This window comes from Marmota flaviventris, chromosome 4 (genome assembly GCF_047511675.1).
Source record: "Marmota flaviventris isolate mMarFla1 chromosome 4, mMarFla1.hap1, whole genome shotgun sequence".
Taxonomy (NCBI): domain Eukaryota; kingdom Metazoa; phylum Chordata; class Mammalia; order Rodentia; family Sciuridae; genus Marmota; species Marmota flaviventris.
Genome location: NC_092501.1, coordinates 65,650,503 through 65,677,433, shown reverse-complemented (window position 1 = coordinate 65,677,433; position 26,931 = coordinate 65,650,503). Strand labels below are relative to the sequence as shown.

Genomic DNA, 26,931 nt, shown 5'->3' with positions numbered 1-26,931 from the left:
ACAGGATTGAGTAGTGATGTCTGCTATGGGAATGGGAGATGAGAATGGCCTTTTAATATGGAACAATTTAGATGAATGGGATCAAAGCCAATCAGAATTTGGCACAATATGATACTGCAACCTTTCATCTAAACTTAAATTACAAAACCCTGCCATAGGTATTCAAAGATGTTTGTGATCAAAGGACACATGAATTGTTTGATTATACCACAAGTGGTTAACTTGCTTCTCTCAGATCTTCATTGGACTAGTCCATGAATGCCAAGTGCATATTTGAAGGGACATTTCATGAAAGGAAATATGATGCTCAAAGAATCTCTGATAATCTCCAAAGGATTATTCTCATGTCTGCTATATTTAGGATAATATAGGTTAAATAATTAGAAAAAATTAGCAAGTTCAGCTTTCACTTTATTCTCCAAGGTATGGGTTGTTTAACAAAATAAACATTAAAGTAACCAGTGCCCAACATCATATGAGAAATATCAAGAGCTTCCTATTAAATAGCACAAGAAAGATAAAATCAGTGAGGTATTTGGCCAATCCAAGAGGGATAAATATGTAACATAAAATGGCTCAAAGGGTTAAAGAAATTTCAAATGAAGAATATATTATTTCTGTGAAGACATCAGTGATGCCTAGAGAAAAAAATCAAATGTTTAATTTTCTGATCATTTATATATTATGAATCACATATATAAATTCATAAACTAACTATATAGGAAATATTATAGACTTCAATGTGCCTGAAGAAAGCAAGTACATGTTCTCCTTGCAAACTTATAATACTCTTATTATTAAACTAAGACACATATCCAATAAGCAAACATTTCTTTAATTCTAAGACAGCATTAAATACAAATACTGTTCCTGATAACAAAATTTTAAAATGAATGAGGCTGTCACTTAGCCTTTTTATAAATAAACAGGAAATGCAGGTAAAAATATAGCAAACTGTTGATAGCAATCAGTACTGCAACAAAGTTAGATGAGATTCCTGTAGCTTCCAGGTGTCTTCATGATTGAAATAAATGACTCCTTAAGATATAAAGCAAAACAAATTAAATTATGAGTAGATGCCTAACTTCACCATACTATATGTAAATGCACATGTATATATGACACCTAGATACGTAGCTAGATAAAAAAAAAACATCAAACAGTTCAATAAGTTAAATTTAAAAACTAGTCTCACACTTTTAAACGAAAAAACTATTTCATGGAAAACTTATTTATCGCCCGTATTTCTCTTAAATGACATCCTACTTATTGAGAATTAAGCTTCCAGGGATATATAAATGTAATGAAAAAGGCCAAGTAATTTAATTAGATATAAAACTTACACTTTCAGGTATATGAATCTCTATGGCTTTAGTTTTTCTCCTACACAAAAGATAAATATATAATGATTATTAGAATGATCTTAATATTTACTATCACTTTCTGTTATAACATTTTTTATCAATTTTTCAAATCACCACTACCATACCACCATCACACTAAGAGTTAAATTTAGTTAGTTTCTAGAAACTCCTGAGGTGAGAAGAGTGATAACAGTGGAAGGGGCAAAAGAGAAAATTGTTTGATTTCAACCAAACTTTTTATAAATCAAATTAAGTTTTTTACTATTTACTATTATTAAATTTAGAAGAGCCCAGTGCTAGTGCCAAGGATGATATAAGTACCTAATATACAGTTCCTCTTGCCTTTAAATTCCAGGCATCTATAAATATTGTTGCACATAATTGTTATTATGATAGTAATAGGGTGTTGTTGACAAACCACTCATTTTGCCAATTAATGTAAAATATATCACTATTTTTTATTAATATAAACATTTTATATTACAAGTGATTTTTTCATTCTTGTTTTCAATAGTTTGTCCCTAAAACCTTGATAAGTTAAATATTATTCAGGCATAATGATTTTTCATTGCAGAAATGCTTTCCAATGTTCTCTGAAAGTCATGAGCCCTTGGTGACTATTAACAAAAAGTGGTAAACTGTAGGATAGATGATTCATTATTTTCCAGTAAGTTTGCTCTTGTTTTGATTGGTAACTGTCACCATTTAGGGATAAGAATGCCAATGAATTCCTTTAGTGTTTATTTCTGTGGGTGTAATATGCAGTAGTTCATAATTACAATGATTGCATTTTACCTATTTTTATGGAACATTCCAAGAGTTCCATCCTGGTGCCACACCACCATTGCTTTAATAAGACACATAATTGCTTAAATGGATTTCAGCTCTTTAGTTGTCACTTATAGCAAGTTCCAATAATACACAGTAAGGAAGAATTTGTACTACCTTCTAAAGATGCTTTCTGCTGAGAACTCAGGATGTGCTCACAAATGGCATGATTTCCCTGGTAGTTTTATTTCAATGTATTGAAGTGCACTTGGAGATTTTTTTTTTTTTTTTCCCCAAAGAAAGAAAGAAAACATCAATAGTTTTCCATGGCTTCCGGGTGAAGGCATTGACTCTCAATAGCTATCAGGGTAAAGGTAAAAAGCCCTTGTGAACTCAGCACTTTTGTATCTTCTGTAACAAGCTCTGCTTTGGCTACTTGTACTCTTGATTGCAGGAGTCTCTCATTTCCTATACTTCACCCAGGATGCTTCTTTTGCCTAGTAAACATGATCATCTTTGCTGCTGACAATTCTCTTAGTCTTTAGAAATAGCAAAACATTTTTGTTACAAATAGCCTTTCACATTTTATTTTCCTTAATTTCTCCACTTAGAAAGGGCAGGGCTACTGTCTTTTTATTTATTTATTTATTTATAATTCTTAGGTCTTATGTTTAGCATATAGCTGACATTCAATAAATATTTGATGAACTCTGTCTCTGGATAATTGCATATATTTAAAATGACATTCAAAAGGCAGCTTTTGGGAAAGCCTTCCATTAGTATTATCCAACAAATGTTTAGTAAACAATTTTCAAGTATGAAGGAACTAGTATACACTCATTTGTGGATGCAATGATACGTATGTTCCTGTACTGAGGAATTTACAAAGCAAATGTTTGATGACAGGATCTATATATGATAAAATAAAAAGTCATTAATACATATCAAGCAGTCACTATTTTCATTAGGTCACTATTGTTATATCTAATATATGGAGGGGTTCACCAGGTAAATAAGCATGGAATATAATATGCTCCAATTCAGTCCATAGTACTTCTTTCCTTCCTTTTCCTGATGTTCCTTCTATTTTCAATAGTGCACGTGGAGATATATATATAAAGGTGAAATTCATTGTGGCATATTCATACATGTATATAGGAAAGTTTGGTTGGATTCATTCCACTTTTCTCCATGTTCCTAACAATCCCCTTCCTCTACTCCACTGGTCCTTCTTCTATTTTCTTGGAATCCCCACTCAGCCTTTTTCTTTCCCCATCTTATTTCCATTCTCCCTACCAGTTTTTTTTTTTTTTTTGTGTGTGTGTGTGTGTGTGTGTGTGTGTGTCTAGATACATACCACAAACATGTACATGTATTACGTATTTTTTGGTTGAATTTCTATACTGAAATTTCTATACTGAATTTACCATTTCTTTCCTTTTCCTCCTTTTTCCTCATGTTGAAAATGATATACTGGAAGAAAGGCACTGTAATCAATACTAACAGAGTTTTCAAGCTAGAAACAGTACATTTTACCTCAGTAAACGATTATCTTCATTTGAGTATCCAAATGAACAAATCAGAAATAATGCCATATTTCAGTAAACAGATATTTCAAATTAGTCCTTCATTTCTGACTATCTGGGAAGGGCAACCCAGGCCTTACATATATGGAGATATGGAAAGTATATTTTCCCTCAAACATATACATAAAGCATAAATTGTTTAATGATTAGTTATAATATATTGAATTTCAATATAATTACTTTAAAAAAAAAAAAAAAAACATTTTGTGATGCTGGGAATGGAACCCAGGGCATCACACATGCCAGGCAAGTGCTTTACCTCTGAGCTATAGCCCTAGCACCAACATAACTATTTTTTAACTAATTCAAGTCCCTCTGGCAATTTAATATTTAGAAATGCATATTAAATAAGCATCTGAAAATCTAATGTTTATATACTGTAGAGTGTCTTGAAGATTATTATTATTTTTTAAATGTGGTGCTGAGGATCGAATCCAGTGACTCACACATGTGAGGCAAGTGTTCTACTGCTTAGTCACAGCACCAGCCATTGAAGATTATTTTTAAAACTTTGTTAAAAGGTTTATGTTTAACTTAACAACATAAGCTGAAGAATTTATACTGCTTAAAAACAATAGTTTAAAAAGTCCTCAACACAAATATAAAATATGTTAATTCTAGAACCAGGTCATTCAAGGTTTCAAGAGCAAGGTATTTCAGTGAAGCACATTAATTAATGGGTTACAAATCCAAACACTAAGTTTCTCAGTGCCTGATAATTCTAAGTATCAAAGGGTTATTTAAAGACTGGACTACAAATAATAATAAAGTGAATTTATTTAATTTCACACTCAGTATTAATTTTTTTTGCATAAAAAAGGCATAAAGAGGTTCAAAATGGAGACAAATATTTTACAAGTTGTGTCGATTCTATAACATAGGATTAAGATGTATCAACCTCAGAAATACTCTAAAATGGGAGAAAATTAATGTGTGAATAATTTTCAAACTTAACAGAAATTTCTCAGATATTATGACTGATAATTCCATATACTTCATAGATATTTGTTTTAATCCTCTTTGGAAGAATATGCTCATGAAAATGATAAAATACACAGACCATTTTCACATAAATATGAATTCATGACAAAGGGGGAAAAAGGCATTTGTTTTTAGGGGACGGTCAACACATTCACTGATTGCCATTTCCATAAAACACAAAATTTTAGTAATGTAAAAAAGAGAAGCAGAAAACAGCCTTTTTTATTAGATTATAAACAGTGTAAAATATTAGAAGTGGCTTGGTTTTCTAAATTTTTAAGTTGTAAAGATAGAAGGAGAGGGATTACCTTTGCCAGAAATATCCAGAATATCAAGAATATTTACCTGACAAAAATCACACAAATAAAGAATATTTAATAAACTGTTCCATTTCTTGCACCAGGCCCAGGCAGGCCTACAGAACAGTTTATTGACATGTGACATCACCTGGAATTTTAAAAAAATGTTTATTATCCTTTTAATATTAAAAAAAAAAAAAACAACTTAGAAAATAGTACCTTGAAAAAGTTTTATCTTTTTTGTACGGTTCCTTTGGAAATTAATACTCCTGACTGGTGGGATGGACAAGGACAGTATGAAAATGATGTGTTAAGAGAATTTTTAATATTTAGACCTCTGTCAGAAAAAAGGAATAGTTTAGAAAAGGTGGATGGAACAGAAGTTGAAATGTGTAAGTAAAATGCCTTTTCTGGTGTAACTTCTGTGAAACATCGTACAAATTCTTTTTTTCTTTTTTTTTTTTAAAGAGAGAGAGAGAATTTTTTAATATTTATTTTTTAGTTTTTGGTGGACACAACATCTTTATTTTTACGTGGTGCTGGGGATCGAACCCAGTGCCCCACGCATGCCAGGCAAGCGCGTGGTTACTGCTTGAGCCACATCCCCAGCCCCATACAAATTCTTTAAGTCAGACTTAAAACCTCATGTATGTGTTATGTTCCTTTTTCATTTTTTTAAAACTATTTATATTTTCAACAAATATTTGTGTATCTTTCCTCTTCAAGCACTACGATTACATATGCACATACAAAATGCATACATAGGTGTGTGTGTGTGTATATATATATATATATATAACTAATAAATATATAATAAATGAGTTATAGGTTTCATCATTTGATACAAATGAAATAAAAATTAATAGTAAAAATCACAAAAATTGGTGGATGAAAAATGATAAATAATTCTCTCAAATTCATTTAGAAACTAAACAGTATTCTAAAAACATTTTAAAAGTAAAAGCAATGTAAGAAACTTCCTTGAGTTAACACTAAAATTACAATCTATTTAGTAATAATGTATAGATCATGTATTAAAATATGAGATACTCTCAGCATGGTACTCAAATAAAAATGGGCATGCTAAAATGTATTTATCAGAAGAAAGGGGCATTTATCAAATATTATTTCTATTATTTTTTAATTATACAAATATTGAAAAAGAAAGCATAACAAAAGACAATAGGAAAATAATAAAAGAACACACTAAAAGCAGTATTAAAGCCATTTTGTGCTTTTTAAATGAAGTAGTAAAAAAGGCAAAAGTCCTCAACAGAAATAAAAAGTGGGAAAACATACAGATATAAAGAACAATAAAACTACATATTTTATAATTTTTCTAAATGTTTCTAAATAGTATCCATGAGTGGACAGAAGTGAACAAAATTCCTCCTGTTTTATATGAGAGTTCAATATATACTTATAAAGTTTAGAAAACAATGAACAGTTCATTGTAAGACTACAACATACAAATACAAAAAATATGTGATATTGGCCCACAAAATTCTAAATTATAAACTCTTCCACCAAGTAGAACAAAGTGTTTACATATATTCGGTCTAAGGTAATAAAATGCTGGCTCGAAATATGATCCTTGAGCCACAACCAAAAATATAACCCCCACCCCTGCTCAAAAAGAGACTCAGGTCTAACTTCTTGAAATAAAAAACAAAAAAAGAAATTAAAACTTAAGTTAATGATTCAACAATTAATCTAGATTAACTACAGGCAATTAACATAACGAATTTAAGGAAACTAGAATGCAACCTAGAGAAAAAGAATAATGATAAATACAAAAGACAGTTAATATGAAGAAAATCTCATTGAGGTCTTAGAGGAAGGTAATATGAAAGGGTGATAAGAGCACATTTTAAAGCCAATCTGAAAATACATTTTATTTCTTAAAAGACTGACAATTGCAGACTTAGAAAGTCCAGTTAATGCCAAAAAGGGAAAAAAGAAAAAGCACACCCCAAACTATTCATAAACACAATACTATACTCTTAGTACAACTTCAGTAAAGCACCAAAAATAGAGGAGTTGTTTAAGTAGCCAGTGGATAAAACAAAATATCACAGAATGTTAAAACTGATAGCTGATTTGTCATCAGCAAAAATGAAAGTCAGATCAACATGGGAACATATATTTCATGTTAAGTGAAAGTGCCTGACTCCAATCATTTTTTATATAATGAAAGTATTTTCAAGAATTAGGGTGAAATCACTTATTTTTAGGTACTGGGAATTGAATTTAGGGACATTCTACCACTGAGCTACACTCTCAACCCTTTTCATTTTTTAGTTTGAGACAGTATTCCATTAAGTTGCCAAGACTGGTCTTGAACTTAACAGTCATGCCTCTTCAGCCTCCCACAATGCTGGGATTACAGGAGTGTGCCACCACTAGAAGCGAAAATATTTTCATATTAAAAACTAAAGTGTTATATAGGCTACAAACACTAAAGGAAAATCTCCACAAGGTGATATTATTTCATATGAAAAGTTCAAAAATGCAAAAATAAAATAGGCAAGAATGGTAAATAAATGAATAAATTAAGCAGTGACTAAATAAAACAAGTCTAATTTGTGAAAACAGGCTACAAGTAATACACTAGGCAAAAACAGTAGTTAATAATGGGATGATCCGTCAATGGTAATGGCCTTCTAGACTCCATTTATCGGTGAAGAAGATCAATATTCTTTACACTTAAGATTTTGTTAAGTATAAAAACTAAACTAGTGGAGAAAAGCTTCTAAATAAGAAGAATAAGAATAAGAACAATAGGATACAAAAAAACAAGATATAAATAAGAGCACATGAAAAAATGACACAAATACAAAATCGAAAAGACAAATATTATAGAACCTTATTTTTTTTATAAAATAGTCTTTTAAATGCTGCATGAAATGGTAAATTTAAGGATGAAGAAAGATTGAAACAAAAATGTTCTACTTGAAAAGTAGGAAAAGATATGACAGACAAAGAATAACCAAAAGAGAATCAGCAAAGTTATATTGATATTAAAAGTATTTAATTTCAAGTCTAAAACCGCTGGCTTAAAGATTAGAGAGCAATGGCACAATAAAGGTAAAGTTCTGGCACAATAAAGGTTCAGTTCTGAAGAAAGATATAAATGTCAACATTTATGTACCTTAACAAAGCAGCTGTAAATCACAATAAGCAAACTTAACTACTAAAAGAAATAAACAAAGCCACTATCATAGCTGGAGACTTGAACACACCTCTCAGAGAAGATAATACTCAGACCACAAAAATCTAAGTATATAGAAAATTATAACCAAACACACACATACACAAACATAATCTAACAAACAGAAAATACTACATACAATTCTAAGAGAAACATTCTTTTCTCATATCAGACATTAAAAAAATAAAATAAAAATCGAGGCTTCTGTTTTAAAATTTAATTATGCAGGTAACATTCTCTAGCCAAATTAGAATTTATGAAGATTATCTTCCCACAAATATATAGCAGAAAACTTCAAAATTATTATTCAAAGAAATTCAGGAAGAAGAAAAAAAGAGAAAATTAAAAATGGCATGAATTGGATGATTGTGAAAACTTAGAGGAAGAAATTATAATCTTAAGTGTTTATTTGGGAAAACAAATATTGAGAGTTATTATTTGATAAAAATGAGAATTTACAAAAGTAGTATTCTCCACCCAAAGTTACAAGCAAGGAAATGATCCAGAAACCACAAGTTAATGAAACATAACATTCAATGCTGGACTATAAAAACCAATCTTTCAACGTAATAAAATGAACAAGCATCTGAAGAGTAACCAAGGAAAGTATTAGATAACACACAAAGGGGTATCAGGAATGTAACATTAGGCCATTCTTAAAGGTTAAATGAGCTCATCACTGTAGCTCCTCCAGTTCACATCATGGGTCCTTAGCACAACACAGGAACTCAACAAACATTTGGGTTAATGAAAAACAATATCTTCCTCCATTTATCCACCTGTGTAAATAGTCTCCTTGAATTAAGCTCAGCATATTTGCTTCATGTGGATTTCGGCAAAAAACTCAAGGCCCTGGCCATCTACACCATCTATTTCACACCTGTCCCAACACCTATCATGTTATTAGCCTTTGAAAATCTGTAGTTCTTTCTACCAGCTTGTGAAGATGAACAAACAGGTAACTGAGATAGCCAGGACTTTTAATTGACAGACTTCAGAGGCTGACCCACCTAGGTCACAGTCAGAAATCAGGCTGTATTCAAGCATTCATAATCCAATCTGCTGGGGAAGATGGAGAGAGGGTTAGACCAGATGGGTCTGGCATAGGGATGATGAACCAAGCTTCACCATAACATCTCTTTCCTTCTTCCCACTTCCAATCCCATCAATGGGTAGCAGAGCTCAAATGCAGTAAAAGGCACACCAGGGGTTCACCTTCCTTCCATACCTGCAGTTCAGGGACACCAAAGACTGAGATGAGCTGTTGACCTGTTCTAGGGTCTTGCCCAGACTGCTGTCAGCCAGGCAGACAGAGCAAGTTCATGTCTACAGCAGATAGAGGACTACTGGCCTTGGAGAAGTATGGTATGGAAAGTGAGTAATGTCAAGTTCCCAGCTCCTCTACTGCCTTCCCATTTGTTCCAATTCTCATTCACTTTGGAGGACATACCAATCTCTCCCATGATGTCCCCAGTGTTTACCCTCTGTCCAGGGGTTGGGACAACTGCTGGGGCTTACCCTTAAGCAGTTACATGTGGAAGGGTAGCTCCTGTAGTAGCTCTGCTCTCAGCCTCTGCCTCAGGGACCAGCTGCTTACCCTGCAGGGTATACAGGAGCTGAAGGAAGGTCTGGTGCCTGGAAGGAAGTATGTGTAAGGGGAGAGAATCTCAGCTGGATTACATCGATTTTCAGCCAATGTTCCCATCTCACCTCTGCAGTTTATCCTGTTCCCATTCTGCCTGCTTTTTCAAGGTTCCAAGTTCCTGATGTAGCTGCTCAAGCTTCTGCTGAATTCCCTTCTGACGTTCCTTCAGCCCTGCAGAGACTTCTGCCAGACTCTGCAGATGTTTCTCCTATTGGGAATAAGGGTGTAGACAAAGCTCATCCAATGTGGAAGTCTTGGTGCCATCTCTCCAATCCCACCAGCCTAGAACTAGTTCACTGATGGAAACAGAGACCTAGTCATTTCCAATTAGAAATAGGAACCTAGAGAAAAGGAAGGACTCACCTGTTGTAGTTTCCGCTGCTTCTGGGCGGCTTTGAATTTCTCCATTACTGCTTGCTTCTGCAGATAAGCGAGAGAGATACAAAGAAAATATTTTTTTCAGATAGGGTTTTTGGAGATAGCAATCAGGTTTAGTTTACTCATTCTTTTCCTCTTCATCTCTTCCTTCCCTTCCCTCCCTCAAGCACCTTGGCTTGGAGCTGCTCAAAGGCCTCCTGGAGCTGAACACGTTTCCTTTGGACCTCCTCCATCTGGGGCAGGGCCTGGGTCATGGTGCTTTTTATGGCCTCTACATGCTCTTGATAGGTAGCCTTCAGCTCTTTCCATTGTTCTTTGGCTTCAGTTGCCTTCTGTCCTGAGATGAGCCACCAAGAATGAAGGTATGAGTGAAGCTGGCCTGCAGCCTCCCTCCCTGAAATAGTGGGCCTCAGTCTTCTCTATAGTCAGCTGACCTAATCCACTTCCTCTCTCCTTGCCCCTCAGACCAGTCCCTACCCGAATCCCAAATCCCTTGACTACTCACGGCTCACGTCTTCAGAAGCCAAGGGGCCCAGGTCCTGGGCAATGTCCTCCTGAGCCAGGAAATTCTGTAGGAAGTATACTACCTGAAGTTGGCTGCAGAGCAGCTTGTCTTTCTTTCGGGAATTCTGTTCAGAAGAAGGGTAGAGGCAGGGAACAGTCATACCTACTTGCAACATAGGCCAACAAAACTGCCTTCCACTTCAGTCTTCATCAATGCTGCCCAGAATCTCAAGAGAAAGCTCTAGAATCAGACCCTGCCTTCTGAAAAGTTGGCTCCCATCAGTGTACATACGCTCAAAAACTCAGCCAGGATCCGAGCTGGCAGCTCCGCCTCTTCCTGTAAGCCTACAGGTTCCCCAATGTCTGCCACTTCAGCCAGGACCCTGAAGGCAAGGAGGCAAGGAAATGGGTGTTTGCAGTTTTCTGGGCTGCCAGCTCTACAGTTCACATAAATAGGTAGAGGATCTATCAATGCTGAGTCTCACCCTGACCAACATCTACACAAAGGCCTGAAGAGTCTATAGCCTAAGACCACTCCTGGGGTGTGTGTGTGTGTGTGTGTGTGTGTGTGTGTAGAACATAGGGTGGTAATTAAGTGCGTGAAGCAAATCTACAGAGCAAAGGGGATAAAGGAATATGGGAAGAGGGCTGAAATTTTAATGAAAAGTCTCACTAAAAAACTGAGTCAAGAGCTGGGGATGAGGCTCAAGCGGTAGCGCGCCCACCTGTCATGCGCAGGGCGCTTGTGTCCACCTAAAGCTAAAAAATAAATATTTTAAAAAAAGGAAAAAGAAATTGAGTCAAGATGTGAAAGCAGCCAGGGAGAAAGGCAGGCAAAGTTAAGAATATGGGCAGAGCTCTGATGGCCCTTGGAAGCCCTCCTAGCAGGGAGCACTAGTCTTAGGACAGGGTATGAGAATACCTGAGGAAGGACTAAAGACACAGGGCAGGGCATCTTGGTCTTGGGTCTCAGGTTTTTCCTGGCTAGGGACTGAAGGAGGCCACCAGGGAGCAGAGACTGGGAAAATATCCCATAGCAAAAAGGTTATTTAGGGAGAGTAGACTGTCTAGGCTGTCTCAAGAGAGTGGAAATTCAGTTAGAATGGCTAATAGGAGTGAAGGGATGTGGAGGACGGGTATGGAACTGTCCTCCTTCTAAGGCACATCTCTGGTGAGAGGGCGAGGCAGGGTGATGATGGTTTTAGTCCCTCAGAAACCGCACTCCTGGAGCCTGCAAGAGACACTTCAGAAAACTGAGACTGGAAACTGGGATCAGGACCAATTCGTAGAGGAGTCGAACTCCAACAGCTGTTCGGAATCCAAAGAACCAAACATTGTAGATGGAGGCCTGCAGGTTCTCCTCCACCCGGCTCCCAGAGGCCAAATGCTAGCGAATACTTACTCTAAAACTGCAGCTTCCGCCTGCGTCTCTACAGCCTCCATGACCGGGCCGCGCCGCACCACGCTACGCCCAGTTATGTTCCGTTTTGGATTCACCACGGACTGCGCGCCTGAGCAGGCGATTGAAGGCTGAATCAGTGGGCGGAAATTAAGAACACAGCGCGCTCTAATTGGCTGGTGCGAATTCGCGCCGCACGGTTGACGCAGGCGCAGTTGTGGCCAGGCCGCGGAGAGCGCGCAGGGTTTATGCGCCTGCGCAAGAGGTCGTGGGCGGTGGAGGACAGAGTGCGCGTGAGTTTGTTTTGCCGGTGGGGCTTTTCTTATTTTAGCAGGAAAGCGGAAAGGCCTTGTCTTCACTTTCGGTTTCAGGGAAAATAAAATTCACACTTTATTTTAAAAATGTACGATTTCAGTGGAAAGAAAACAATGGGGCTGTATTCCAAGACGCGGAAGACTTTTGATCAGGGAGCAAGTGATATAGACTCAGAGAGCTTACTGCTTTCAAAGCCTTTTGAAAGATGCAGTGCAAGCAGAGCCTAGAGTATCATCTGTTGACAAGATAAAGCTGAAATTCCGGAAGGTAGTGTTGCCTGCAGAGTACGGAAGATGGAACTGCTCAGAGAGAGAAATTGAATTCTGCAGTTTTCTTGAATATTCAACTGAGTGTTGAGCAGAATGTCTAAGGAAACTTACTGAAAGTTTTTTTTGTTTTGTTTTGTTTTAAGATACTGGAGCTTACACAAGGTCAGAAATAGTAGTTGTTTTAAGTAATCGGGCTGGAAAACCACACAGTGTTTGGGGCATTGGATAGAATACACAGAGGAGTCTTACTCTAGTAGTGGCAATAATTAAGCCTGGAGTGATCATTGCCTTAGTGCCTCTTAACTTAAAAAGCAAAACCCATTAAATACTCATAAATAAACAAAAAGCTCCACCAACCAATAAATACAATGTGCTATGGCATTCAATTAAAAATTACCAAGCTTACTTAAAAGAAAGCTCACATTGAGGAGCAAAGTTAGTTGTTGATCACAATTGAAATAGTAGAATCAACAAAGACAATAAAGTGATTATTATAACTATATACTATATGTTCAAAAAGATAAGTAGAGCTATACTTAAAAGTAACAAGTGATGATAACGATTCAGAGATAGAGGAAGTTTCATGGAGATTGGGGGAATGAAAAATGGGTACATCTGCTTTGGGAAACAATCTAGCAGATCCTCCAAGTGTTACATGTAGAATTACCATAGGAGTCATAATTGCACTGCTAGATACGTATTCAAAACAAATGAAAACACATGCACACAAAAGCTTGTACATAAATATCCATGGTAGCATTATTCACAAGGGTCAAAAAGTAGAATCAGTTGGGTGAATGACTGTAATCATAGCAGCTGGGGAGGCTGAGGCAGGAGGATCAAAGCCAGCTTCAACAAAAGCAAGGTGCTAAGCAACTCAGGGAGATCCTGTCTCTAAAACGCAAAATAGGGCTGGGGATGTGACTCAGTGGTTGAGTGCTTCTGATTTCAATCCCTGGTACCTCTCCCCACAAAAATGTATTCTACTGTCATGTATGAACTAATTGGGACAAATAAAAAATAGATAATGGACTGTACAAATAAAAATAACAGTAATGTGATTTTAACACATTGGAAAATAAAATGGAGCAAAAGCTAGTAAGTTGCAAAGCTAAATCTAAAACAAATATGTCTGACATCAAAGGCTGCATTACTGAATGTTCCAACTAGAGTGAAATCTGAGGTGGTGGTGGTGGTTGTTGTTTTTAATAATAAAACTCAGCCTTTGTTCAAGGCCTGTTTTTTCTTGAATAATGAACAACTTACTCTTGACCTGGTACTCAATATATGTTTTTAAAATTGATTTGAAGTGGCTTAATGTTACATTTTGTTACTCTCCTACCTACATGCAATAGTAGTGTTTTACCCAAAAATGTCTTATATTTTGTTTATAAAATCTTAAATACTTTATTGAAAATTTCACACATTAGAGTAGTTGAAGAGGGCATATCTCAGTGTAAACATTTTTTTTTAAATACTTTTCAGTCACCCCAGTCACCAACATTTTAGAATTTTACATCTACAATTATATTTTCTATGTATGCTTTATATGGAAGACGAGAGGTTTGGGGAATGCATTTAAGGTGATGAAAACCCAATCTTAGCTATGAAAAGCATATTTCATCAGAGAAAAGGAGTTGCCCCTAAGGATGCGTCTAGTCAAATTTCTTACAGCACAGTTCATGGAAATGTAAATATCATGATTTTGGAATAAGATTTAAATTTAGTCTTAGTTTAACTACCTGGTCCCTTTGTGATTTTTTATCAAGAATTTAATCGTATAATTTATTAAGTAAGAATAGTAATGATGTGACAATATTTCTTGAGGAAAACCATAAAAAATAATATTGAAAAATTCTCAACCTATGCTTGACACAAAGTGAATGTTAGACATTTTAATTTATGTTTCCAAGAGCCCCTTTTGAGTCATATTTAAATAAAAGCCAGAATATGAATAACTTCAGAAGCGATTTGGGAATAATCTGTTATATAAGAATTAAGGAAATGCTTAATGTATAAAACATGCATCAGACTAATTCCAATAAGCTTATCTCTTCCAATTACATTAATGTTTAGTATGTTTTATAATCTATACCTTTTATAGTTTCTGATCATTCATTTTTCAGTGTCAACTTGCAGTAGACTTATGACTCTAATTTGGGGCTTTACTAAAAGAACAATTAAGAAATACCATTCCAGATGCTTAACATTTAGCACAGAAAGCCATAACTGTTCTTGCATGAACTATGATGCAGAGAGTCGGTGTTAGTAGGATGTTAGCTACAGCTGTGCTTTGCTGGAATTTTCAGATCCAGATATTGTATTTCATTTCAGGAAGAATCTTCATGTTTAGCATCTAAATTGCAGATCATAAGGCAATTCTTGCCTTGGCTTGCTAGTTCCAGATGGATAGATTCTGACTTACACACTGTTCAATTCCCTATTTAGTCTGTCATCCCTCTAACAATGCTCAGCATCCATGCAATTTGGACACGGACCATCTGAACTAAATTGCAAAGCCCTCATGAGAAAGGATGTCTCACTAGGAGAAAATGCCCATGAAAGCCTATTGAATCTTTTCTAATCACAGCCAAAACCTCCAGTTTCTTACTCTTTGTTTTCTGACAGTAATGAACCAAAACACTATGATGAAAGCTTAGACACCATAGGGATTATTTTTAAGTCTTAAACTTATTTTTATGTATCTTCTACTTGTAATCATGTTTAGGTTGTTCCCATGGCTTCAGTGTAATTCTCAAGGAATATAATTTCGCATTACCAGTACAGATCTTCCCTTTTCAAGAAGAGTAATATGTTACTCTTCATGGTTCAAGGTAAGCAATAAGTTGATTTGGATTTCCCATTCAATAGTCATCAATATGTACCCAGAGAGAGCAAGCATTTCATACATACATAAAATGATTGACTCAGAAAGAAAAAGAATGAGGATGTGATATGCTGATTTTGCCCCATATTATTTATATCCCTCTGGTGTATAATACTGCAGTATTACTATAGAAATCACCCTTTGAAATGTTTAAAGATGATTATGAAAAAAAGAAAGTCCTAAATCCTCAGGTGAGTTTGTATTTCTATTATATAATGTGCATTAAAAATAAGTTATTTATTAACCCTTTTATCTCTAAATACCTATGTTTGAAACCAATATGGTTTGGACAGTTATTTTAGTTTTCCCAGTGAGTAATTTTTTGAAAACATGGTGATTACAGTATTTGCTTTCATGGTTTCATTGTCAAGATGTACAGTACTATTGTAAAAATGGTGATATTTAAAGAGGTTTTATGGTAGTTCTTTGCTTAGTTTATTTTTTACATTTAGTACTATTATTATTTTCTCAAACAGTCTCCTATTGCTCACATTCATCTTAAAGTTATGGTTCAAGTGATCCTCCTGCCTCAGCCCCCTCAGTGCTAAGACTAAAGGCAAACACCACCTGCACCCAGATCTTGCAATTTAAAATATATAGATGTGAATTTTTATTAAGAGATATAAAGATACTTACTTTCCATATTAAAATTTTAAATCAAATAAATTGACTTCAAAAATCCTCCACTAATTAAAATTCTTTCAAGTTATAGCATTATTTTAATTGCATTATCCTGGTTTTCTCGTGAGATTAAGCATCTTTCCTTAGTTCGTGTTTTTCTAAGAGACAATTAAAATATCTATCTAATTATAGGACTTCCTGAGGTTTTCCTGGTTCTTGGTATAACGAGTCATTTTTTTCATGTATCCCAGACATTTTGACAATTTTGTTAGGAGATTCTATCTCTAAGTCTTCTTTTTTAGTAGATAGTCACTCTTTTAAGTTTAATGTATAAATTTTAATATACTTACATGAGATTTAATTCTCAGAGTTTAGTTTCTGAACCCTTGCAATGCTAATTTTGTCTGCTTTGTTTTACAGTGCTGCTGGAGCTCCTGTGTAATGCCAACTGGTTCCAACTAAGGGACCTCAGGGCATTCTTTTAGGGTAAGGAAGAAGCCATTGGACTTAAGTCTCTCCTTTCCCTAGGTTAAAGTCAGGGAGACACGGGGCTTTGCTACTGCTATGGTTTTGTTCAGAGGGGATCACTCTTTAAGCTCTGGTTCAGGATAAGGAATGGATAGCTGGTATGAATAAGAATTTACTACTGCCATTACTGTTAATGAACAGGACCAAAAGGAGACCCTTTTGGGGGGGGGGGGAGAAATGCTTGGATCTGCACACTAGGTGTGTTGAATTTCTGTTTTCTCAGGACTTCTGCTAGGATTGAATGTGTTTCTCCTTTTTTATTTTTTTTCTTATTTTCTTCTCTATTGGTTATTCTTGTGTCAAGCTTCTCTACTACCTGGGTATATGAGAAGTAAAAATAAAACCCAGGGAACTCACCACATCATTATTTATGAAGTCGTACACTCTCTAGCTTGTCTTCCTCCTTCCTTTGAGATATTAGAATCCTCTTATTGTTGTCTGTTAAATAAGTTTCAGAATATATAATTACTCTTAAAAAGGAGGTACAAAGAAAAATGGATCTATACTATCTTTTTTCTAAATCCTTAGCTATTAATTTTATGACTGTGTTTATATTTTCATATTATAAAAATTAGCAATGATACCAGAACATGTTAGGTACTGGGAAAACAAAATTGTGAATAAGTAAATTAGTGTGTAAGTGGTTATATACATAAAGGAAGAAAGGGAGGAAGGAAGGCAGAAAGAAAGGAAAGAAGGAGGAAGGAAGAGGAAGAGCAAATACAGCAAATACAACATCCTGTTGTCAGTGTACTATTTTAATAACAGTATTATACACTGGAAATTACACCACTCATGTTACTAACCAATGTAGAATTTTTGGTAACTGATTTAAATTCTATAAACTTACATTTTTTTTTTAATGTAATTAAAGAGTTTGCTTATAATTTGTGATTTCTTGTAGTTATAAATGTTCTGGTTCTTAAACAGTTTCTCTAGAAGTCATAGTCAGTGCTCTATTAAAAATGGTTTACTATTAAGCTTATAGTTGCATCTCCCAAGGCAGCATGCAGGCCCTTTGACACAGCTGTGCAGTAGAGGGAAACAGCAGCAAGTCAATTGAATTGGTGTAAAACAATAGGGGATTCTGTATATTTTCCTAAGAAATGGCATATGTGGGGCATGTGTCAAAGAGGTTGAACTTCCAAATATGAAAGGCTCAACAGAGTTTTCACCTGTGAGCAGCTGGTCACACACCTTTGGTTTTCCAAATACGTTCACATGTTGAGAGAATCTCACCCAGTGGCTATTATATTTGAATATCAAGGACAAACATGTCATGGCTAATGCCCATCCAACTGTTAATGCAGTCTGTTCCTTTATTGGAACTTCTGTCCCCAATCTAAAGGATATTTCATTGAATTAATATACTCTGCCTTGATGATCAAGAAAGTATGTAGGTTTGCAACCATTATCATCTAAACTTTTTTAAAAAATATTTTTAGTTGTCAATGGACCTTTATTTATTTATTTATTTTTATGTAGTGCTGAGGATCGGACCCAGTGCCTCACACATGCTAGGCAAGTGCTCTACCACTGAGCCAAAAAACCCCAGTCCTAAACTTTTTGAATATGCTAAGGGTGTATATTTTTAGTCTCTTGGCCCAAACTCACTAGTGACTATATATAAAGAGTATTAAACAAACATCTTGGAATTGAGATTAAAATTATCAAAAAAAAAAATATATATATATATATAGATATAGATATAGATATATAGATATAGATATATATAACTATCATTAAGATGCTATTGAAGACAATATCATGAATAGGTTCCACAAACACATGGAAACACACATATTTCTGTATAGGTATAAATTTTACATTGCCCTTAACAGATATATATTGTTCTACCTGAGTATGTGTGTGTGTGTGTGTATGTGTTTTCTCTATCTCCCTTTGTACACACACATGCACAGGGCATGTGGTGCCTGTTTTCAGATGCAAGTAGGAAAACTCAGGACTTTGTGTTGAGTATTCACTCCACACTGAGATTTGAGCCCCAGAACTTTACTAACTCTTAATACATATTTTGAAGACCTAATGTATGCCACACCATATACATTGTGGACTGCATCATATAGTGTATAAATAAAATAAATGTGGAAGTTCATCTATTTGGTAAAAACTTGAAAGAGCAAATCTCTACATATTTTACTAGTTCCAATATGATGTTGACTCTGCTGGTACCTTTTTTCTCTTTATCCACTTTACTTCTCAATTTTCACTATCCCATGCTTCCTACCCCAAAGTAAAATCTGCTTTCTATTACCCTTAACATTTCTCACATCCTCTCTCCTTTTACTGAAATACTACCTCATCTTCTGAAACTTGACACTGGGGTACAAATTTTCATTTACTCTTTTGTCTCTATCTTTGACATCAGTTCTTCTGGAAGGTCTTTTCTGGTGACCTGGTAGCCATGGAAGGCTAGAAAAGTGCTCCTCTACTTTTCTCCCATATCATTCTCTATCCACCATCTTGGACTATTTCTTATTATATAGTTATGGACAATGTTATATGGACAGAACTACGTATTTAATGGTTTCTAGCCTGGAGAGATTTACAACATCTTTTTTTTTTAAATCTTTAAATTGTGGTAAAAGCAAAAATCATGAAATTTACATTCTTAGCAAATGTTTGAGAGAAATACATTATTGTCAGCTACATATTCATAGTTGTACAGCAGATGTCTAGAACCTTTTCATCTTCTTAACTGAAGTTCCTACACATCAAACAACAATTTTCCATTTACCCCTTTTTCCAGCTCCTGTCAGCTACAATTCTACTTTAAGCTTCTAAAAGTTTGAGACTTTTAAGATACCTCATATAAATGGAATGATGAAATATTCATCATCCCCTGGCTGGATTATTTTATCAAACATAATGTCATAAAGATTCAGTGACATTGTAGTGTGATAGAATTCTCTTCAGTTCTTAAGGCGATCCTCTGGTAGCCCCTTGAAAAGTCAGAATTTTGGACACATGTTCCATTCCTTTTTTGTTTCCCAAGGAAGAAGCCATAATTTGGGTGTTTCTTTCCAAACATTATCTATGCAAGACTTGAAGAACCGATGCAATTTAAATGCAATGAATTTTCTTATTCATTATTAGGAGATTCTTAACTTTCAGCACCATCTTATTTCAGGAATTATGAATTATCTTTGGAAAATGTATTTTTAGATGGTGCTTAGGTGGTGAGAACCAGGGCTTTATGTTATTATTTTGATATCTTGCTGACATCACCCTTAGACCTTGATCGTCTTGAGTGGCATAGTTTTCTTAGTACAAAGCCTAATAAACAGTAGATGCTCAACAAATATCCATAAAATCTGAAAAAAAATAATCCCAGTTAAGGTTTAGAATACCGAATTTATTTTTAAATGACATAATATATAATTTTGATATAATTTTAATATATCATGGTAAAACAACATAAACAACAAAATTGAGTCTTCATCTGTTTTTCTGATGCATAAATATAACAAAGAAAACTAAAGAAAAAAAAGATAAAGGAATCAAAGCAAACCTAAAGAAATGGGTGTAAAAATTTTTGGTCAGTTCAAGACAATGTATTGCATCCCACCGGAATTCATATGTTGAAGCCCTACTCTCCAAAGTGGCTGTATTTGGAGATAAGATCTTTAAGGAGGTAATTAAGGTTGAATGAAGTCATGAGACCAAGTAAGAATAAAGCAAAAAGGAGGTAGACTGGAAGTTAAGGAGAGAGGTCTCTCCAGAAACTATCATTGTCAGATCCTGATTTTGGACTTATTTATTATTATTTTTGCATTTCCTAAACTCATTTTGGTATCATGTTTTATTTGGTCTTAGGGATTGAAATAACATTTCCTGTTATTTGGATAACTGGAATGCTTTATCTCATTGCTCTGTCCAGAAGAATTAATCATTGAAGAATATTAAAATTAACTAATAATATAGGCAAAAAATAATTTGTATTTAAGACTGAGGACCATATATTGCATTAACAACTTCCCTTTATTTAATCAGTGCTTCTTTATATAATAAAGCAATGTATACATAGAGCCAGTTAATAGAAAAGAAGGAAAGGCAATTTGATATGTGTTTCTGCATGTGGGATATTTACTTAAATAGAACAAAAGTTTTAAAAACTAGAACATTTTAATTTAAATGTAACAATATATAATCGTACATAAATACTTTTGAAACTGCACTGTTTCTTATGAAAAAAATCTGTGTATACAAAATGAATGTAATAATTTTAAATGAATAACAAAATGCAAGAAGGAATATATGTGAGTATTTCTGTTACTGAAAAAAAAATTAAATTGAAATTGAATGTGTAATTATCCACTTTCCACTAATGGAATTTTATGCCTGCTGTATTTATATTGTATCTGGGGCTTGAGTAGCTAGTCACATTCTTATATGCTGAATGTGTAGGTTTCGAGATTATTGGAAACAATGAAAATAAAACCTGAAAATGAAGAAAAAGAAGGGCAAAATTACTGGAATTCAAAGAACAGAAAAGGAGAAAGTCTTCCGCCTCTGGACTAAGGAAACTTTACTTGTAAAGAAAGGGAAGTGGGGCAAACAGATTCTAGTGAAATTTTGATGATCTCAGTTCTTTATTAAGTGAAATTAATTTTAGCTTCAACATTATAACAAGGTACTATCAAGTATAGAAAAAGAACTGAATCCATAATCAAGATACCTAGTCTTGGGTTCACCTTCATCCAGACATGTGATTTTGTATGAGCTGATTCACCTCTACAGGCTGAAGTGCCTTGTGTAAAATGAAGGAAACATGCTCAATGACCTTTAGAGCACCTTAAACTCTATGATAACTGATAATGTTACTACACTTCTTTATTTCCTATCGTGATAGCATTTTCTCTTTAAAATACCAGAGTGGAACTGAGTGCAACGAGAAACACATTCTGAAACTCTCTGGAGTTGTTGCAGATTTTGAACTACATAATATAAAATTATCTGCTGAAGTTTGTCTTTTAGCCAAGGGATATAAAATAAATTTTTTAGTGACTCTTATTTTCATCTTTGTGCAAAAGAAATTTTGTTACATGTGCTTAAAAGAAATTACTCCTATTTATATCAATCCAAAGCTCAGGAAAACCTGTGATGGGCCTTTCAATTAACACTGCAATCATCCATCATATGTTAAAACCAAAGTCATTAACACAAAGGATCATGGATAATAAATTAACTATGCTGGATATGACATAAATATATTTTAGATATTTTCAAAAGTATAAACACTGTTGATGTAATTTTTCTATCTCCTCTTTTGCTGGTCTTCCTGTTTTCTTTTACCTTTCCTGAGAGGAAGAGTGGGGTCAAAGATGAAAAGCTTTTTGAATCCTAATTTGACCTCTAGTTTTCTCAAGATCTCACCCTAAATGCAATTTATGCCAGTAGGTACCTTCCTCATAGATATAATAAAGATTAATGAGCTGTATTTTTAAACTTACCATTATAATTTTCCCACATGTTGGGCTGTTGGCTCATCTCTAGAGGAACTATAGCTATAAACCTTATCAAGTGGAAATAATAATGTGTTTGGGAAAAAGGAAAAATGTTTTGCATTTTGGCAACTTTTTCCTAATTAACCTTTATTCCTTTTAAGAAGGATGAAGCATCACTTCAAAAAGATTAAATTAATACACCTTGTATTAGTGTTAATTCAGTACATAACTATTCTCCAAAGCTCCCAAATAGATTTAACACATCTGAATATAAATAGGAGAGTAGGAAAGAATTTCAGTTAATAAGTAATAAAATGGAAAAGGGAACCAAGTATTCAGGATCTCAAATGATGACTTATTAGCTGTGTTCTTATATCTGACTCATTTTGTATCTCTAGGTATTCAAAAAATGGGAATCTTGATTCTTTACTAGACTTAGGGCAACAAATTATAGCTACTCTTTTGAGGCCCCAGGTAGTTTTGAGAGCCAGGATTCACATGGTAACATTTAAGCCCAGTCTAGTATAAGGCTGGCAGGTAAATATTGAGAAGGGAAGCTGTCAGAGGACCAGAGAATAGCATGTGAGAAACTCCAAGATAGGAATAATTTTAAAAACACTAAGACTAAAAAAGTTATGATGTGGTCACAGTATGGACACAGGAGAAGATGGCTAAAAGTAGGAGCTGGATCATACATAGCTAATAGGTCAACTGAAAGACATTTTCCCCCCATAGGTAATTATACGACAATGAAAGATTTTAATCATGAATGTACATTTCCTTTTAAGTTAAAATAAGCTTCCTGGTTACTATGTGGAGAATGAATTAATTACAAGCAAGTTTGTCTCCCTAATCGACATACATGATTTTGGAGGCTAAGTCCAAAATCTGAAGTTTGAGTCAGCAGGCTGGAAACCCAGAAGAGCAACTATATGGATGAATCCTGAAACCAACCAGTCTGACAGACTGGTCTTTGTGTTCTAGTCCAGCCTTCAATTGATTGGATAGGGACCTACCCAAATTATGGGGGTGGAGGGTAATCTGCTTACTTAAAGAACATCAATTTTATTGCTAATACCATTCAAAACACCCTCTAAATTCAAGCTTAAAATTAAACATCTGGTGTCCTTTTCCCAACTATCTGTAAGGAGTGAAGCACCAAAATATGGGTAAATGCTAAAATGAATCCCTTAAAGATAAGCAAATATTTGCTAGAGAGACAAAATATGTTTACACACATGGGACAGGAAAGCACCTAAACCGAGAGACAGAAATTTTGAGGCAGGGGAACAAGCATGAATCATTCCAGTTGCTCACTTTGTGTTATAAGTTAGCTTTTCATGTCAGTAACACTACTTAACACTTCTATACTTGGAGTATTCAGTGTAATCATTGAGGGGCTAGACCTTTATTGTGGAATTAGCCAAATTTATTTTGTAGACCCTAGATTTGAGGGTCTATATGCAAAACTGATTATGTGATGAATAAGAGGTACTTATCACATCTTTTATTACTCTAGAAAAAATCTCCCCAGATTTGCCACACTGGAGTTTCAGATTCCCAAATTAACCTCAGTAACATAAAATGCACCTGTGCTCATAATTTCATCAACTTTCATTAAGTTGCAATTGGAGAGAAGGCCCACTGGAAGTACATAATCATTTTAGTAAATTTCTCTTCACTTCCCTAGATATATAGCTTCCTTTGAAATCAAACACTTATAGAAATGTTGATTATTTGATTGGCATAAAAATGAGGCATTTTTTGAGTGGTTCCTTTCATTTTTCTATTTCTCTGATTTTCACACAAAATACTTTAATCTTTCCTCTGGGGAAAACTGTTATATAGTGAATAATACAGGCTTTGAAACTTCAAAGTACTTATACATGTTTTTAGTGATTTTATGAAAAGTCTAACAAGTTTCTGTAATCCAGAGTATACTTTTTTAAAAATAAAAAATAAGTAAGTAAATTAAAAGAGAAAATTTTGCATACCAGGAAATCCTACAGAAGCATTTTCTTCTTGCTATGATGTAAAAGAACTGAGAGTCACATTTTACAACATAGAACTGAGCCACCATATGTGAAAAATCTTATTGATGTGGTCTCCATCTCTTTACCTGAGGCACTTTGGTCCTGAAAATTTATGTGTATGAGTCTGCAGACTAGAGTGGAATTTTCTAATAGTGTAACTTTCCTGATCATGTACTTAAAAGTATTAAATATGACAGTTTCTCCTTTCTTTCTTTCAATCTTTCTTGCTTTATGGTTGTATGTAAATGCCCTTACTAAACATAGCAAGAAGGGCATGCTCTGATGAAGTAAGACCAGTGATTGAGATTTAGAAGTTCCTTTAGGAACAAATTTCATCCTTTATAAACTATTTATTTATAAATAAATAATATTTATTAATGGATAAATAACTAGCACATGCAGTGTCATTAAAAAGTGCAAATGGGAGGTGCAAGGCCTTCAAACATGATGTGCTCCCTGCCTGACCACTCCTCCCCTTATTTCTCACATGATATATTCCTTTCTTTCTGGTCTCAATGGAAGATCTTCAAAAAGCCCTCTCCAAGCTATTTTTGTATCACTTATGAGATGGATGATTTTATATGTCAGCTTGACTGAGCCATGTGGTGGTGACCAGAGTTTGGTTAAACATTTTGGATGTGGCTGTGAGGGTGTTTCTATACAAGAAAAATATTTGGATCAATAGACTTGAGTAAACCAGATTGCCCTTCCTAAGGTAGATGGTCTTTACTGATCAAATCCAGTGAGTCCTGAATATAACAAAAGGCCATGTAGGGGAATATTCACTTCTTCTGCCTGGATATTTTAGAGCTGGGACATTGTCCTTCCCTGCATTTACAGGAACTGCATCACTAGCCATCCTGGGTCTACAGTTTGTGGGCAGACTCAGCCTACATAATTGCATGAACCATTTCCTTATAAGTCCTCTCTTTTTCCATTTATATGGTCTCCCATTGGTTCTGTTTTCCTGGAGAACCTTGAGTAATAACAATATTTCTTTATACAATACTTTCTGAAAATCATAATTATATATTTATTCACCTGTTTACATTGTTGGCATATCTCTATAATGTGAAATAAATCTTGTGAAGGCAAATTGCTTGTCTTTGCTCACTACTGTGTAACCAACATCTAGCATACTGCTTGGAATGTGGAGGTAATAAATAAATTTATGTTAATTAAAAAATTAGGGAGAGGGAGCATGGGTAGAAGAGACAAACTCTAGATAGGGCAGAGGGGTTGGAGGGGAAAGGAGGGGGCATGGGATAATTAATGATGGTGGAATGTGATGATCATTATTATCCTAAGTACAGGTATGGAGACATGAATTGGTGCAAATATACTATGTATACAACCAGAGATATGAAAAATTGTGTTCTATGTATGTAATAAGAATTGTAATGCATTCTGTTGTCATATATAAATAAAAAATAATTGATTTTTAAAATCTATTTTTTCAATATTGGATTAATTAATCTTTGAGCTTTAGTTTTCTTATGTTTAAAAGAGAAAATTATATTTTTCTTTTTCTGTTAAATCAGTTTATGTGCGGATCAATTTGGAAATGCATGAGAAAGTATTTTCAACTTCGAAATGCCATAGACATATTTAAGTTTTTTTCAAGTACAGTTACATCTATCAGATTATTAAATGTACATGGTAAGCAGCGCAGTTTTAATAGCTAATCATCACTTTTTTTAAGTATTTGGTCTTTCCAATGCTTTTCTTCAATTTATTCAGCAGAATTTTACTATTTACTATAACTTTCTGCCTTAATTTCTCATCATTTCCAATATAGCAGGTGGGTGTCCCAGAGTTCATTTGCTTTCTTAGAGGAAACTGTGGCTCATAGAAGTTACAACCTGCTTCATATTCACTGTCTTTAATAAATTACAAGCAGAATGTACCCAACATGCCATGATGCCAAGTCCTTCTGTTAAGTCATAGGTGGAAGACTCAGCAAATAAGGTTATTCATATTCCTTGACAGTAAAATGAAATTTCTGTAACAATTTGGTTGAAATGTTTCTTTGCTTACCTACTTAATAACATAATTCAAAGGCAGACATTATTTGAATTATTAATTACATAAGTGAGAGTTCAAAATTGAAATAAAGTTTGCTTTTCTCTAATATTTTTTGAACTCTATTAATTTGTTCTTCACTAATTTGTAGAAATGCCTGCAGCACAATTTCAAAAATGATGTTTCAGCCACAGAAATTAAGACATTTCAGTAAAATATCATCTCCCTGGATTACTTATGTTGTTCTCTCAGCTACATCGTAGTTTTTATTCATCTTATTTTGTTCTGCCAGAAGTTAACTTGCCTAAAGGAATAAGTGCAAGAAAAATAAAACTGCCTTTATTTAATGTCTCTGAAGCAATTAATTTGTGATTACAACTAAGGTTGCCTTTCCAGATTAATATTTAATAACATTCATAGGTGAAATGTATTCTAATTATTGTATAGGTATAAAATGTTATTTTTAAACAACTTGAGTTTTAATACATTGAAAGGAAAACATTAAAATTACATCTTTGATAATATATATTAAGATATACATTGTGTTATAAGTTACCTGTTATAAGTTACCTGTTCATTGTGTTCATAAGTTACCTGTAACACTATTTAATTAACACTTTTATACTCATGAGAGTATTCAGTGTAATCATAAT

The 26,931-nt window shown here is 34.4% G+C and overlaps 1 protein-coding gene and 1 long non-coding RNA gene across 5 annotated transcripts; one reads left to right on the top strand and one right to left on the bottom strand.

The window, feature by feature from the left end:
* Positions 1 to 390: 390 nt before the first annotated feature.
* On the bottom strand, positions 391 to 12,246 carry Zwint (ZW10 interacting kinetochore protein). Of its 4 annotated transcripts, XM_027931316.2 has the most exons (9): positions 12,139 to 12,246; positions 11,029 to 11,119; positions 10,738 to 10,861; positions 10,403 to 10,569; positions 10,218 to 10,274; positions 9,920 to 10,062; positions 9,728 to 9,844; positions 1,344 to 1,383; positions 391 to 1,038 (listed from the first exon to the last, which is right to left on the bottom strand). In XM_027931316.2, exons 1-7 carry the CDS (start codon positions 12,177 to 12,179, stop codon positions 9,730 to 9,732), a joined length of 738 nt encoding a protein of 245 aa, XP_027787117.1. In that variant the 5' UTR covers positions 12,180 to 12,246; the 3' UTR covers positions 391 to 1,038; positions 1,344 to 1,383; positions 9,728 to 9,729. The 4 variants fall into 4 exon arrangements, with proteins under 4 accessions (XP_027787117.1, XP_027787114.1, XP_027787116.1 ...); XM_027931313.2 differs by lacking the exons at positions 391 to 1,038; positions 1,344 to 1,383 and adding an exon at positions 8,599 to 9,437; XM_027931315.2 differs by lacking the exons at positions 391 to 1,038; positions 1,344 to 1,383 and adding an exon at positions 8,599 to 9,271.
* A 150-nt stretch (positions 12,247 to 12,396) lies between these two features.
* Positions 12,397 to 25,651, top strand: LOC139705433 (uncharacterized). The gene is made up of 4 exons (XR_011707325.1): positions 12,397 to 12,428; positions 15,448 to 15,553; positions 16,648 to 16,713; positions 21,184 to 25,651. It is a non-coding gene; the product is annotated as an uncharacterized lncRNA (long non-coding RNA).
* Positions 25,652 to 26,931: the final 1,280 nt, after the last annotated feature.

Excerpts from the sequence above, each read along its gene's own strand:
- Zwint (XM_027931316.2), bottom strand. The coding sequence starts at position 12,179 with ATGGAGGCTGTAGAGACGCAGGCGGAAGCTGCAGTTTTAGA. Across the intron at positions 10,570-10,737 it reads GGCTTCTGAAGACGTGAGCC|GACAGAAGGCAACTGAAGCC; the intron begins GTGAGTAGTCAA and ends GGCTCATCTCAG. Across the intron at positions 10,063-10,217 it reads AGCAGCGGAAACTACAACAG|GAGAAACATCTGCAGAGTCT; the intron begins GTGAGTCCTTCC and ends TATTCCCAATAG.